At 41.3% G+C, this 16,430-nt stretch overlaps 1 protein-coding gene across 2 annotated transcripts; it reads left to right on the forward strand.

Annotated features, from left to right (window-relative positions):
* The first annotated feature begins 771 nt into the window (after positions 1–771).
* On the forward strand, positions 772–12,438 carry Pclaf (PCNA clamp associated factor). Of its 2 annotated transcripts, none has more exons than XM_051156681.1 (4): positions 772–1,036; positions 1,279–1,359; positions 4,652–4,814; positions 11,807–12,438. In XM_051156681.1, the coding sequence occupies exons 1-4, from the start codon at positions 991–993 to the stop codon at positions 11,847–11,849; spliced, it is 333 nt and encodes a 110-aa protein (XP_051012638.1). In that variant the 5' UTR covers positions 772–990; the 3' UTR covers positions 11,850–12,438. The 2 variants fall into 2 exon arrangements, with proteins under 2 accessions (XP_051012638.1, XP_051012637.1); XM_051156680.1 differs by lacking the exon at positions 11,807–12,438 and adding an exon at positions 7,263–7,398.
* Positions 12,439–16,430: the final 3,992 nt, after the last annotated feature.

The raw sequence follows: 16,430 nt of genomic DNA on the forward strand, positions 1-16,430 counted from the left end.
CACTAGGCCTGGCTTCACAAACTTGAAATTGTGTAACACAATGAATGGTTGACGGAGGTCAGGCCCTGAGTATTGTTGCTGTCCCAGCATAACTCACTGGAGATATATAGCTCTATAGTTATACTTTGAAGGATTTTCTTTCAAATAAGCAATGATGGATAGGGAAAGCACCCTGCAGCAAGTGCACACTGGGTCTTGTTCCATGGACGGCATTCAGAACAAACACAAATTCTCAGGAATATTGTAATTTGAAGCACGGGTCAAAAATATTTATGATCTCTTTATTGTAGTGTTATCCTCCTGTGGGTTGGAGCTGTGGCCTTTTACATGTGGCAGGATTTTAGCTCTGGGGCCATGTTTATTCTTATTTATTTTTATTTATGTATGAACAATTTTTTAGTCTTACGCGATCTGGAAAAAAATAAATCTTTTAAACACTGTCAACTAAGTTGCATTTTCCTTTCTCCCACCTCAGAAAGTTGTTTTAGAACACGGCAGAGTTCATCCTTAGTATATTAAACTTTAGTTTTGATTTGCATCGAAAAATCCACTTTAATCTTAATTTACACATCCAGGGTTTAATCAACATGGATTTAACTCTGGTAACTTCTGAAGAAATATTGAAATTCCTATCTTTACTAGGCTTTAGTTTATAAGCCGACACACTTGGCTAGTTCACCACCTACATAGTCGCCCACACTTGGCGCACTCCTGGAGTGCACTGGTACCGCCCACTAGGAGGTGGTTACAAATCACCACCACTGGGGCTGGTGGACTGGCCAGCATAGCCTGAAGTCTTCCGCTGTCATTCGCTGGACGCTGTCAATTGGTTCAGGGTGAAGGCGCGGAACCAATAAGAGCCCCGATTCTAGAGCTTGGAGCGCGCGGGAAAGAGACCCATTTAAGCTTTGGCGGGACCGTCATTTTTCGTGTCTTTGTCCAGTTGAGACATCTGGGGAGTCGGTGAGAGTTGTCTATTCCGGTGTAAGCATGGTGCGGACCAAAGCAAACTGTGTCCCGGGAGCCTACAGAAAAGGTGAAGGGATGCAGCGTGGTGGGGGTAGGGGCTTCCCCAGGCAGCTTGTCCCTGAGGTGGAGAAGCCCATGGCTGCTCCCCACTGAGTTCAGCTAAGCGGCATCCTCCTGGCCCTGACTTCCAGGAAGCTGCAGAAACCCAGCAAGATCGTTCTGATGCTGGGCATCTTCCTACTCTGCTAGGCTGGGACTACGCTAAAACTAACCTGCCTCTTCTCAATGTCCCCCTTTACCTCTCTGCAGTGGTGGCATCTCGAGCCCCCAGGAAGGTGCTTGGCTCCTCCACATTTGTCACCAATTCTTCCTCGTCTTCATCAAGGAAAGGTAGGAAGGGCCCTGGAAGCTTCTGAAGTAAGAGAAACACACCCCTGAAAGGCCTGGACAGCAGGCCTGACCCGTGAGGCCGACTCGCGGTGGACTGACTTTTATTTGGTTTCCTTCCTCTATTTGTTTTCCTTGACATCGTCACTCTTAAATTTCTTCCTTGATCTTCAAGGGGACCTTGGTACTTCAGCAGGGTTGGATAGGGGCACCAGGGTCTCATGGAAAACTCTCAAGTCTTGATGGTGAGGGACAGTTTATTTTTAAACCTATTTTTCTGTGTTGAATGGTGTTTAGTTTTTCTTAATATTAACAGTTACTATTTTCTTGAAGGCAATTTAAGTGCCTCATTAGATTTAGGGTGATAGTTGACAGCACTGCCACAATTTTTGTAGGGTGTGTGGGTCTGTCTTTCTGTCGGCCCATGCATGCAGTCTTTGGGAACTGAACCCTGGGCCTTGCCCACGTTGGGCAAGTACTCTACCACTGAGCTACATCTTCAACCATACTCTCCTAACACACATACCTTTTTGTTTTTGTTTCTGCTTCTCCCTCCCTCCCCCTTGGCTCCCCCTTCCCTTCCCGACATTCCTCTCCCTCCTCTTTTTCCTTCTCCCTCCTTCCCTCCCTTTTCCTTCTTCCAAGATCTCACAAAGCCCGGGCTGGCCTCAGAATTTCTATGTACAGAGAATACCTTTGAACTCCAGATCCTCTGCCGCTGCCTCCCCAGTGCTGGGATTACATGCATGTGCCATAGATGCCAGGTTTACTCTGTGCTGGGGATCTAAGGCAGGGCTTTGTGCAAGCTAGGCAACTAAGCCACATCCACAACTTGCCCCACCCCTTTCTCGTCTCCCTCTCTTGACTGCTGGGGTTACAAGTATGCACTCCCACAGCCCACCTTACTTTCTTTTTTTTTGTTTTGTTTTGTTTTGTTTTTGTTTTGTTTTTTGTTTTTTGTTTTTTGTTTTCAAGACAGCCACCTTACTTTCTGAGATGGGATTCTTGCTATGTTGCACTGCTGTAGAGTTTTCCTCCTTTAGCCTTCTGAGCAGGAAGGGTCACAAGACTCAGCCACCACACCCACAACTCTCGGTGGGTTTTATGGCAATCAACAACCCCACCCCCCATACACACACACTATTATTTATTTGTGACAGGATCTCTATGTGCACTTAGCCCCATTGGCTCTGATTCTCTCCTGCCTTAGTCTCTGGAGTGCTAGGATTACAGGCATGGACTACACCATACTCTGCCCTAAATTTTAACCAAATTTTATTTTAAAATACTTTACTATTTCTACCTTTTCAGATAAGAGGGTAGTAGGAAATTTTTTTTCAAAGTAGATAAATTTACTCAGAATGTCTTATTTTGAGCAACTGGACTAAATTCTATCACGGCCACATCCCATTATCTGGCCTATTGCTGAATCACTAGAGATAAATGACTAGGTCCTTAATAGGTGTTAAACAGCCTTGCAAAAGACATGCGTGGCTCTAATCCTAAATGCTCTGGAGGCTGAGGCAGGAGGACTACTGTATATTCAAAGCCAACCTAAGCTACCAAAGGAGTACCAGGTGTGCCGGGGGAGGGAGGGAGGGAGGTCCTAGCAATATGCTGTCTCACAAAAACAATGTCTGTAGCCGCACACTTGAGAAGGGGCAGGAGAATCAGGAAGTCAAGGCTACGTCGTGAATGTGAAACCAGCCTGGACTGAAATACTGACTCCCTCTCTCTCTGCCAATAAAATTTAAATATTCATAGATTTGTTTTGATTTTTCAAGACAAGGTTTCTCTGTGTAGCCCTGGCTCACCTGAAACTTACTCTGTAGACCAGGCTGGCCTTCAACTCAAGAGATCTGCCTTCCTCTGCTGGGATTAAAGGCCACCACTCCTGACTTCTTAGCTCTATTTTTATCTGGGGGGTGGGGTTGGGGGTGGGATTTCAATACGTTGCCTGGGTTGACTTTGTGCTCACTTGGTAATGCATACAAGCTTTGAACTTTGGATTCTCTGCTTTGGAGTCCAAAGTAGTTGAGATTACAGGTCTCTGTCACTAGCCTGACTCTCAGTGTATTTGCTCTTTAACTAAATAACCTAACTGCTAGGAATGAACCTCCATGGTAGAGTACTTGCCTAGTACATGTGAGGCCCTGTGTTCAGTCTTTGGTACCATATCAGCACACACAAATCCTCATAAACAAATTAAGACCCTTACTAAATAAAATTTGGAGCCGGGCGTGGTGGCGCACGCCTTTAATCCCAGCACTCGGGAGGCGGAGGCAGGCGGATCGCTGTGAGTTCAAGGCCAGCCTGGTCTACAAAGTGAGTCCAGGACAGTCAAGGCTACACAGAGAAACCCTGTCTCGAAAAAACAAAACAAAAAAATAAATAAATAAAATAAAATTTGGACAGTTTATCGCATATGACACTAATTTAGATTAAGGAAAACGTTTAAAAATAGTCCTGTTACTGTGGGGAAGATGTGTTATGGCACAAATATGAAGGTCAAAGGACAATTTTGGGAGCTAGTTTTCTATTTCTACCTTTAAGTGGGACCTTGAGATTGAACGCAGGTTGTCAGGCTTCTGCATCAAGTGTTTTACCAACTCAGCCATCTCACCAGCCTGTTTTATTAACATATATATAATATAAATTATGTATAATTATACTATGTATCTATTATAATACACGTAACGTTAGATGTAACATAGTTATATATACCTGAACATGCAAAGTTACACAGAGAAACCCTGTCTTGAGGAAAAAGAAAAAATATTTATTTTAATGTGTATGAGTGTTTTGGTCGCATATATGTCCATGTACCATATTGCCCTCAGAGGCCAGAAGCAGGCATTAGATCTCCCGGAATTGAAGTCGTGGCAGGTTTGGAGCCACCGTGTGGGAATGGAACCTTGGTCATTTGCAAGGAAAACAGGTGTTCTTGGCAGCTGAGCCCTTTCTCCAGCCCAAACTCTAGTACTCTGAAAGAGCAACAAGTATTCTTTACCACTGAGCATCTCTCCAGCCTTCATATTCTAATGTAAGATAAATGTAATAGCACTTATCCTTCTGGGAGTCTGATATTAAAGAACAGCAATGCCCAGTGGCGGCGGCACCCCCTTAATTCCAGCAGTTAGGAGACAGGGGCATGCAGGCCCCTGAGTTTGAGGTCGGGCTGGTCGACAGAGCAAGTTCTAGGGCAGCCAGGGCTATACAGAAATCCTGTCTTGGGAGAAAGAAAAAAAGAATAGCAATTACATTTGTTTTATTTAGTTCTGTTTCTATTTTACAGGTGAAAATAAGTATGCAGGAGGGAATCCAGTTTGTGTGCGCCCAACTCCCAAGTGGCAAAAAGGTATTGGCGAATTCTTCAGGCTGTCCCCTAAGGAGTCTGAAAAAGAGAACAAGGTTCCTGAAGAAGCGGGAAGCAGTGGCTTAGGAAAAGCAAAGAGAAAGTAAGTGTTTATGTTCTGGAAGAAAAAGAATATTCTCCTAAAAATAAAAGACAAATGGGATAGTAATTTTAAAGTTTGTTTTTAAGCCAGTAAGAAAATGAAAACTATGCTTTAACTTCTAATATTTTCTTATGTCACTCTAAAATTTCAAATATCTTTTAGAAATTTTTACTTGCTCTAAAGAGATTTGATATCTATTCATTTATTAGTCCTCTAATTTTCTTATTTTTTAAATTTTATTTATTTATGCATGCGCATTCTGTGTGCATATATGGTACAGACCAGGAGAGGGCATCAGATCACATTATAGATGGTTGTGAGCCACCATGTGGTTGCTGGGAATTGAACTCAGAACTTCTGGAAAAACAGTCAGTGCTCTTAACCACTGAGCCATCTCTCCAGCCTATTCCTCTAATTTTCACAGGTGTGTGTGTGTGTGTGTGTGTGTGTGTGTGTGTGTGTGTGTGTGTGTGTCTTGAGACAGCCGCTGTATGTAACCCAGGGTTGACCTGAACATCTTGTAATCTATCTGCCTTAGCCTGCTAAGTGCTGTGATGAGAAGATGAGGTACCACACTTTATAGTCTGCCTGCTTTCCTTGTTCCTTCTCTCCCCTCCTTTTGCTTGCTTTCTTTTTCTTCGTTTTTTTTTTTTTCCTCAAAAAATTTGTCAGTTCTTCTAGTTTGAATTTCATTAAGCCCCTTGTATGCCACAAAACTCCTAGTTAGGAGCTTAGGGTGCAGCTCAGTATAAGTCCATTACTAAGCATGAACACGGTACCATGTTTAGTCTCCAGCTCCAAACCAAATACTAATACTATGTGTTGAACTTTCACAAGAAATATACAGGTAAAGTAGAGAAATTAAACAGGAATTATTCCCAATAGTAAGTATTCACAGTAATCCCACCCCCCCCCCTTTTTTTTTTTCGAGACAGGGTTTTTATGTATAGCTCTGGATGTTCTGGAACTCGCTCCATAGACCAGGCTGGCCTCGAACTTACAGAGATCCACCTGCCTCTGCCTCCCAAGTGCTGGGATTAAAGGCGTGCGCCACCACCATCTAGCCCCTTTTTTATTTTTATTTTTAATATCTTCTCTATAAATCTTTAAGAATTCTTCACACTGGGGCTAGAGTTTCTATCATTATTATTATTTGATTTTTTTGTTTGTTTGTTTCAATTTTTGTTTTTCGAGACAGGGTTTCTCTGAGTAGCCCTGGCTGTCTTGGGCTTATTATTTGAATTTTTGAGGCAGGGCCTCTATTATGTAGCTCTGGTCATCCTGGAATTCCCTATGTAGACAAGCTGGCCTCACACTCACAGAGATCCATCTGTCTTGCCAGTGCCGGGATTAAAGGTGCCGTCATGCATCCTTGTTTTTAAGCTTTTGATAAAATGAGAATGTTAGTTACAAATACTGAGCTACAGTTCTGAGTATAAAGTATAATTGGGGCTAGAGAGACAACTTGGCACTTAAGCGCGTGCACTGCTCTTGCAGAGGATTCAGGTTTGGTTCCCAGCACCCATATGGCAGCTCACAGCTGTCTGTAATTCCAGTTCCAGCAGATCTGACCTACTTGGGTTACAGCAAATTGTGATGTACATAAATACAGTTGGGCACAACCACACATGTACCCATGAAAATAAATATACATAAAAATTCTTTTTAAAAACTAAAAAGTATAATCTGCTTTGCAACACACACAATCTTAAAATATAACAAGTACCAGTATCTATTTATCTGGGTAAAAACCTTGTCTCACATTACTTACTATCAACTTCTAACAATCAACATCTATTACCTCAGTAAGAATCACAGGAAACAAACAAGCAAAACCAGGCATGGAGTGCAATGCCTCGGGAGATAGAAGCAGGTGAGGTCTAAGCCGGCCTGGTCTACAGAGCGAGCCCCAGGACAGCCCAGGCTCAGTAGAAGAACACTTAGCATGTTTGAAGCCTGAGCTTCACTTCTCTACACCTTAAAATAAAAAAAAAGGAAGAAAACATCTGAATTCTTTTAGATATCCAAGTATCAAAACAAAGGCACATGCGATAGAGGGTTTACGGAGGTCAGAGGGTAACTTTCAGGAGTCAGTTCTCTTTCCACCTCTGCATGGCTTTCAGGGATGGAACTCAGATTTTCGGATCCAAGTGACAAGCAAACACTTTGACCAGATGAGCCTTCTTCACTGTTTCCCACATTGGAAGAGCAGCCAGTGCTCTCCACCTCTGAGCCACCTCTCCAGCCCACCATTCCCTTTTTAAAAATGTTTTAATTCTAAAAGAAAGTATTTGTGAGATTGAGGCCAGCCTGAACTACCTGAGATCCTGCTTTAAAAACCAAAACAAAAAAGTACTTGGGTGTAGAAAGAGAGAGGGTGTGGCACCATGACACTGTCATTGTGATGTCTTCATGAAAGTAAGTCCTGGTCTGTAATCTCCACTCCAGCCAAAAGCTTAGAGACCTGCCAGCTCGACAAGCAGCCAGCTGTCCTGGACACTCAGTACCCGAGCCCTAGGGGTAAGAGGATGGTGGTCAGACTCTGTCTGGGGCTGCTGCTCCTTGCCCTGGTCCTCCCCATGCAAGTTGAGTCACATGTTCCTTTAACCAGCACAGCGGGTCCTACCTACTATGAAACCGATGCCCCAAGCACCGTGAGTTCCAGCAGCTCCCTTAAAGCTATAACCAATCTCCTTGGGGTCTTGCTTACCTTCCTGTGTCTTATCCATTAAGAGACTCAGACCAGATCACACTCTGTATTGGACTGAGCGGCACCTGTCAATCCAGTGTTGCAAGGAAAACAAAGCCAAGTCTTCGCATCTCTTCGTCCCCTGATTTAGTAACTCAGGAAATCTTAAGCTCAAACTGGACTGCATTGAAGATCATCTTAAGAGTTAATTAGATGGTGAATTTTAATCTTCAATCTCCTGCAATTTTACATACAACAACAAAGAAAGACAACAGCGAACATTGGTTAATGATTTCATTAAATGTGGCTTATGAAATATAGATCATTAAAAGTCAACCTTGAAAGTAATTTCACTTTGATCTAGAGAAAAAGTGAGCAGTGTTATAGCTGGGCAGTGGTGGCATATGCCTTTAATCCCAGCACTCAGAAGGCAGAGGCAGGTGGATAGCTGTGAGTTCCAGGCCACCAGCCTAGCCTACAAAGCGGGTCCAGGACAGCCAAAGCTACACAGAAAAATCCTGTCTCCAAAAACCAAAGAGAGAGAGAGAGAGAGAGATTGATTGATTGATTGATTGACTGATTTCGTGTTCTTTATGGCTCATTAAGCCAAAAGCCCTTAAAGCAGTTGGGAGATATGAAGATTTCAGGTTCCACATGTGCTTAGGAAGGAAGCACCAGGTACCACTGTAAATTCTCTTCTCTGCCATCCTGTGCTAGGGATTGAACTCGGACTTGTAAGCATTAGGCAAGCTCTACCACTGTGCTATAGTCCTTTAACTCTGTTTCTTCCTTTTTCTGTTTCCTGGAACTTGCTCTGTATACCAGGCTGGACTCAAACTCAGAAATCCTTCTGCCTCTGCCTCCCAAGTACTTGGACTAAAGACATGAGCCACCACTGCCTAGCCTGGGTTCAATATCTTAACATTTTACAAAATGATAATGCATTTGATGAGCATTTTATACCATGCTAAACTGATTTATTTTTATCTATGTATATGTGTGTATGCCTGCATGAGTTTATGTGTACCAACCATGTGCAGGTACTTGCAGAGACCAGAGGGCACAGATCTCATGGAACTGGAATTACAGGTGGTTGTGAGCCACCTGATGTAGGAACTAAGAACTGATCTGTGTCTTCTTGGCCACTAAACCATCTCTCCAGCTAATAACCCGCCGTTCTTACATATATACTGAAAAGCTACACAGATCGGTCTGGGCTACCTGAGACCCTGCCTACAAATAAACAAACAAACAAACATAGATAGATTGATAGGTAAGTAGATAGATGATAGAAAGAAAGAAACACAAAAATGATAAGATTGATCTGGGTTACCTGAGACCCTGTAGATAGATAGGTAGAAAGAAAAAAAAAATGTTCCATCATATGGAGATCAATTACATAGTCCCATAAAGAATTTTAATCCATAGTATAATAAATCAATAATAGCCAGACATGGGGACATGTGTCTTTAATTGCAGAGATTGAGAAAGGTGGAGCACCGGTCTAGCTATGTCCCTGGGGTCAGTTCCATAGGAAGAAAATTACACACTACAGAGCAACCAAACAAGAAAATTCAAAACAACAAAAACCAGATTCTAAAGGTTTACACAATTCTTAGGCCACGTTCTTAGATTTGTCATTATTTAGGAAAATTGTGTTATCCCTTTATTGAAATATGAACTTCTGAATTTATATTCTTTCATATTTACTCCTTAAAGTCTTGTTTTGGCCCCAAAGAAGGGCAAGCTCCTTTTGCAAGTAAAATTATTTGCATATAGCTGGGCATGGTGTGCACGTTTGTAATCCCAGCACTCGGGAGGCAGAGGCAGGTGGATCGCTGTGCATTCAAGGCCAGCCTGGTCTACAAAGTGAGTCCAGGACAGGCAAAGCTACACAGAGAAACCCTGTCTCGAAAAACCAAAAAATAAAAAAATTTTAAAAAGTGAGTCCAGGACAGCCAGGAACACAAGAGAAACCCTGTTTCAAAAAACCAAAAACCAAACAAACAAAAAGGAAATATCAAATTTCTTAAAGATTTTATTAAAATATAATTTTAGATATTAAAATTTTTTAATTTCTTTTTTTAAAAGATTTATTTATTTAAGTATACAGAGCTCTGCCTACATGCACACCTGCAGGCCAGACGAGGGCACCAGATCACATTATAGATGGTTGTGAGCCACTATGTGGTTGCTGGGAATTGAACTCAGGACCTTTGGAAGAGCAGCCGATGCTCTTAACCTCTGAGCTATCTCTCCAGCCCAAAAATTTTTAATTTCTTAATTTTATTTATGTGTGTATGTGCCCCATGGGAATACTCCATGGGGCTACAGTTCCTGTGTGTGCTGAATATGAATGCCTGTCCTTTGTGAGAGCAGCTCTCTTAACCACAGGGCCATCTCTCTGGCCTCTCAATGTCTTTTCATTCTTTTTTATAGCTAAATAGAATTCCACTGTATATATGTGTCAACTTTTCTTCCTGTATCTATTGATGCAGCTGTAGGCTAGTTCATATCTTGGCTGTTGTGATCAGTACAGCAAGCATCTGCTTGAATTTGTGTGTGTGTGCTTGTGCTCACAGATGTGCACATACACTCTGTATATGTAGAAGCTAGGTATCTTCATTTTCTTTTTGTTTTTTGTTATTCCCAAGACAGGGTTTCTCTGTGTTGCCTTGGCTGTCCTGGAGTCACTATGTACATAACACTGGCTTAGAACTCAGAGGTCCACCTGCCTCTGCCTCTCGAGTGCTGGAATTAAAGGCATGCACTACCATTACTGGCTATGCTTAAGTTTTTAGTTGTTTTTTTTTTTTTTAACAGTAAAAAAGATGGTAAGTACAGAATGGCTTTGTATTAATATAAATGTGCCTTTATTCAAATACTATCATAGTCTACCAAATTATTTTGGGGTTATTTTTAAAGAGTACATATGTGTAGTCCAAGGGCTGTGGCAATTTGCTTATGATTTCTCTACTCAAATGGACTTTTACTTTGTACATCATGCAAGTTATATTCTACTTATCAACACACTTAACATTAAAATTAATATTGTGGGAATGAGATATTTTTAACAAACTTTGACAGCTTCACACATATATTTGATGATATTTCTAGTAGTACAGAGCTGCCTGCCTCTGCCTCCTTGAGCGCTGGGATTACAGGCATGTACCACCATGCCAGGCTACTTTCTTTTCTTTCTTTTTTTTAATGACAAGGTTTGTTTTTTTTTTTTTTTTTTTTGTTTTTTAGTTTTTTGAGACAGGGTTTCTCTGTGTAGTCTTGGCTGTCCTGGACTCGCTTTGTAGACCAGGCTGGCCTCGAACTCACAGCGATCCGCCTGCCTCTGCCTCCCGAGTGCTGGGATTAAAGGCGTGCGCCACCACGCCCGGCGACAAGGTATTTTTTTTTACTGTATGTATGTATGTATGTATTTGTAGAAGCTTTCTATGTAGCCCAGAATTTAGTATGCAATCCATGCAAGACTTGGGGTTTATAGCGATCTTTGTGCCTCAGCCTCCCAGTTCTGGAGTTACAGGTTGAGACATGCATTTTCATCTTTGATTATTTTGTAATATTTATTTCATTTTCATTTGTGTGTGTGTGTGTGTGTACTGGAAACTGTGGAGGCTCAAAACAGGTATTGAATCCTCTGGAGCTGGAGTTATAGTAAGTTGTGAGCTGCCTGATGTGTGTGCTGGGAACTGAACTGTTCTTCAAGAACGGATGTGCCAGCCAGGCGGTGGTGGCACAGGCCTTTAATCCCACCCAGCACTTGGGAGGTAGAGGCAGGTGGATTGCTATAAGTTCGAGGCCAGCCTGGTGTACAAAACAGGACAGCCAAGGCAACACAGAGAAACTCTGTCTCAAACAAAACAAAACAAAAAGAATGGATGAGTCATCTCTCCAGTTTGTTTCTTGTTTTGTTGAGACAGGGTCTTACTACATAGTCCTTACAGGCCTGCTCCTTGGTATGTAGACCAGAGTAGCCTCAAATTTACATTATTTATTTATTTGGCAATCCTATGGCCTCATCTTCCTTAGGTGCTGGGATTATAGGCATACACTGCCATGTCTGGCTGAGATACTTTTTAAAAATAAAACTCACAACATGCCTTAAATGAGAAATGATCATTACAGGAAACAACAGGGGATAGTGCTAAGAGTTTTGTTGCACTAGTTCTTGGAATTTGTTTACACTTGGTAACTAGTGGAGTTTTAACTTTTCTCTCATTTCTAGTTACTTGAACAGATTTTACAGCAACTGATACCTGAGTGATTTCAAGTTCTCTTCTTTTCACAGAGCGTGTCCTTTGCAACCTGATACAGATGATGAAAATGAATAGAACTTACTCGTCTGAGTAATGTCTTCAGTTTACTTATATATTCTAGGATGTAAATTTGGGTAGATGTGTTTGTTTAATTGGCTTGTTGAATAGGCATTTAATTAAAGAATGAGGCTAAAATCTAGCCATTGAAAAGCAACTGGCTATAAAAATGGATAATTTTTATAATTTGTAAATTCTAATTGCATACTTGCATCTATAATGTCATATTCTGCTTCTTTCACCAATTAAGCTTCTTGCAAAAATCAATATTACATGATGCTCTAATTACTAATTTACTGTCTTTGAGATTTGCTTAGATCTTTGTACTGATGCCATTTTATGGGCACTGATTATGGAAATAGTGCCATACTGTTACGGCTTATTTGCTTAAAAATGTTGACTTAGTCCTTTTCACATTAAAAAAAATTCAGTATTGAATAAATCTAATATCTTGGGCTGGAGAGATGGCTCAGAGGTTAGGAGCACTGGCTGTTCTTCCAAAGGTCCTGAGTTCAATTCCCAGCAACCACATGGTGGCTCACAGCCATCTATAATGAGATCTGGTGCTCTCCTCTGGTGTGCAGGCAGAACACTGTATACAAAATAAATAAATAAATCTTTAAATCTAATCTCTTGTCATTTATTATAATGAGGGAGGCAAAGATAAGATATTGAAAAAGTTAGTTGTGTATCTTTTTTAAGAAAAAGTTAGCTGAGAGTGGTGGTGTGCATCTTTGGTCCTAGCACTCAGGAGGCAGAGGTGGGCAGATCCCCAAGTCCCAGGCTACAGAGTGAGCTCCAGGACAGCCAGGGCTATACAGAAAAGCCCTGTCTCTAAAAACAAATAACAAGAACAAAGCACCTAAGTAAAGAAAAACTAAGATCATTTTGTCTTAAGGATGTAAGTGGTTGATAACCAAAGAAATAAAACACAAACAGACTCAGGAAGAAAAAATCCACAGATACATTAAAACAGGATTTTTTTCTTAGATATACATTCAGTTCAGTATCATTACTTTTTTGCATATAACGTTTTTGGTTTTGTTTGGGTTTTTTTTGTTTGTTTGTTTGTTTTGGTTTGGTTTGGTTTTGGTTTTTGGTTTTTGGAGACAGGGTTTCTCTGTGTAGCCTTGGCTGTCCTTGAGCTCACTCTGCAGACCAGGCTGGCCTTGAACTCTCGTCCGCCGGCCCCAGCCTCCCGCGTGCTGGGTTAAAGTGTGCTGCACCGTCCCCATTTTTGCCTATAATTTTAAAGTTGGGAAAAAAAATTAGACAAATCATGCTGCGTGTCAGGTTTTGTCTTAAGTCCTTATAATTTTCCCTTCATTTCTCAAGGTGACTTGAGATCATTGAGGATGTAAAAGTAATCGTTTTGAGACAGAATCTCAGTATGTAGCCTCTAAGTGGCCTGAACTCAATATATAGAGCAAGTCTGCCTTGAACTCATAGATATCTGTCTCTGCCTCCCAAGTGCTGCGATTAAAGGTGTGTGCCACTACGTCAATTGATATGCTTGGCTTTTTCTTTCTTTCTTTTTTTTTTTAAATAATTTATTTACTTTTATTGTATGTGCACTGGTGTTTTGCCTGCATGTATGTCTGTGTGAAGGTATCAGATCTTGGAGTTACAGACAGCTGTGAGCTGTCATGTGGGTGCTGGGAATTGAACCCGGGTCCTTTGGAAGAACAGTCAGTGCTCTTAACTGCTGAGCCATCTCTCTAGCCCCCATGCTTGGCTTTTTCATGTTTTGTTTATTGATAGGCTACTAATTTTTCAAAATTAACCATGTTATAAACAGCCTGTTTTTGTAAAACTTTCTTAGTTTCATAATATAATCCATTTGTGTTTCCTACTACCTATACTATTTTATTTCCAAATACAAATAAGTATATTGCTTTGTTTTTTTTTTTAATCAATTTGTATATCACTTAAGGCCTAATTTTATATATATGTATATATATTTTATTTGTTTGTTTGTCTTTTACACTTAGACATTAAGCAGCACTTCTTTTAAACCCAAGTACTTTGAACATCATGCGTTTTTGCTTTTGTTTTTTGTTTTGTTTTGTTTCAAGACAGGGTTTCTCTGTGTATTCTTGGCTGTTCTGGACTCGCTCTGTGGACGAGGCTGGCCTGGAACTCACAGCAATCTGCCTGCCTCTGCCTCCCGGAGTGCTGGTGTGCCACAGTGCCCGCTGGACCTGGAGTTAGAGATAGCGGTAAATTGTCATGTGGGTGCTGATAACTGAACCTGGGTCTTCTGCAGGAGCAACCATCTATAATGTGATTTGATGCCCTCTTCTGACGTGTAGGTGTACATGCAGGCAGAGCACTGTATACATAATAATAATTAAACAATTCTTTAAAAAAAAGAAAAGAAAACTAAAAAAGGAATTAAATAAGACACTGTTAGGATCCTGGATATCCCATATTAATCATATATGACGAAGGCACTGTCTTAGCTTATAAAGACTATTTGAGATCTAGCCTATGTATATTGTACTATTTTACAGTTCCTATTAAGCCTGTAGATTCCTGGGCCAGCAAAGTCACGAGGAAGAGCAACTGCTACCCATGCCGCGCCTGACAACTTGAGCTCAGTGTATGGGATGAGCATGGTTGAAGGAGACATGGCCTCTGACGCCCACATTCACAGTGGTATGCCGGCACCAACGCACTTATACACAAATAAATATGATAATAAAAACATACAATCCTGTAGTATTATTTACAAAATTCTAAAAATGTTAAGCTCACACATGTAGTTTTTTAGGACTTTTTTGTTTGTTTTTTGTTTTTACGAGATGGGGTTTCTCTGTGTCACACTGGCTGTCCTGGACTCTCTTTGTAGACCAGGCTTGCCTCTGCCTCCCTAGTGCTGGGATTAAAGGTGTGTGTACCACACATGCCCCCCTCCTTTATTTTTTAGGACTTTTAAACTCATTTTTCTTTTCTTTTTTTTTTTTTACAGATTTATTATGTATACCATGTTCTGCCTGCACGTACACCTGGAGGCCAGTAGAGGGCATTAGATCATTTTATAGATGGTTGTGAGACACAATGTGGTTGCTGGGAATTGAACTCAGGACCTCTGGAAGAGGAGACAGTGCTCTTAACCTCTGAGCCATCTCTCCAGCCCCTCAACTGATTTTTCTAAGTCTCTAAGCAACGAGTATGTTGAAAACGAGTTACAAAAGCTCATGTGATCATTTAGTACTCAATCCAGTTTTTCATATACTAATAGGAACATGAATTTTAAAAAAGCTTTCTCTCTTTATTTCTTTTTATTTTTTCTTTTTATTTTTTGAGATGGGGTTTCTCTTGTTCTGGCTGTCCTGGATTCCCTTTGTAGACCAGGCTGGCCTCGAACTCACAGAGATCTGGCTGCCTCCGCCTCCCGAGTGCTGGGATTAAAGGCATGCGCCACCACGCCCGGCTGATGTTACGGTTCTTTAGATGCACCATAAGCGGCTGCTCACTGGACTCATACCTGTATCTACTTTATAACTCAAGGGTTGGTATCTAGACCTGTTGGCAGTTGAAACACCAAACTATGGTAACGCATTAATCACTCGTCACTGAGCCAGGTGTGTGTGTGTGTGTGTGTATTTCCATATATACACATGATGATGCCAGGATGGAAATATTTCAGACTTACTAAACAACCTACTACTGGCTCATTTGAGCAGAAAATGGTTTCCTAAAAGCTTTGCTGAATTTTTTTTTGTTTTTTTTGTTTTTGTTTTTTGTTTTTCGAGACAGGGTTTCTCTGTGTAGCCTTGGCTGTCCTGGACTCGCTTTGTAGACCAGGCTGGCCTCGAACTCACAGCGATCCGCCTGCCTCTGCCTCCCGAGTGCTGGGATTAAAGGCGTGCGCCCGGCAGCTTTGCTGAGTTGACTACCTAGGATGAATGGATTTAATGCCATGTGAGTTCAGGAAATGAAAAGGCCTGGTGTGTCTTTTAAATTACCAAAATCAGTTTTCTGTCTTAGCTGAAGTGAACAACAGTCTGCAAATAATTTTGTGACCAATAAAAATGGAGCCTGCGGTTGCAAATGTTTTCACCGGTACAGAGGAGAAAAATTCAGAAGTTAGTTAAAGATAGGAAAGCCAGTCCATCTCAGTGGTGCAAGCTTTAAATCCCAGCACTCAGGAGGCAGAGGCAGGTAGATCTCCAGTTCAAGGCCAACCTGGTCTACTTAGTTCCATATCAGCCAGGGCTTCATAGTGAGATTCTGACTCAAAAAATAAAGTCGCATGATTTTTTTGGGGGGGGGGGAGGAGCTTAAGTTTCTTTCAATATGTAATTACTGTAATTATAGGGGTTATTTTATAAAGAGGATTATTTTGTTGGCTTTGGTCTCCACCATAATTTTCCAGTTTTTTCAAATGTAAGGTTGAATGTAGTGGCCATCCTGGTCTACAGAGCGAGTATAGGACAGCCAGGGTTACACTGAGGAACTCTGTCTCGAAAAACAACAAAAATTGAACATGGTGTCTGGGGCATGTTAGGTAAAATGTTTTAAAACTGAGACTCACTATGTAGCCTAGGCCTATCCTTGCTTACCAAGTCTAGTTTAAATGGGGTTGGCTTTTCG

Source organism: Acomys russatus, chromosome 14 (assembly GCF_903995435.1).
Source record: "Acomys russatus chromosome 14, mAcoRus1.1, whole genome shotgun sequence".
In the NCBI taxonomy this organism is placed as follows: domain Eukaryota; kingdom Metazoa; phylum Chordata; class Mammalia; order Rodentia; family Muridae; genus Acomys; species Acomys russatus.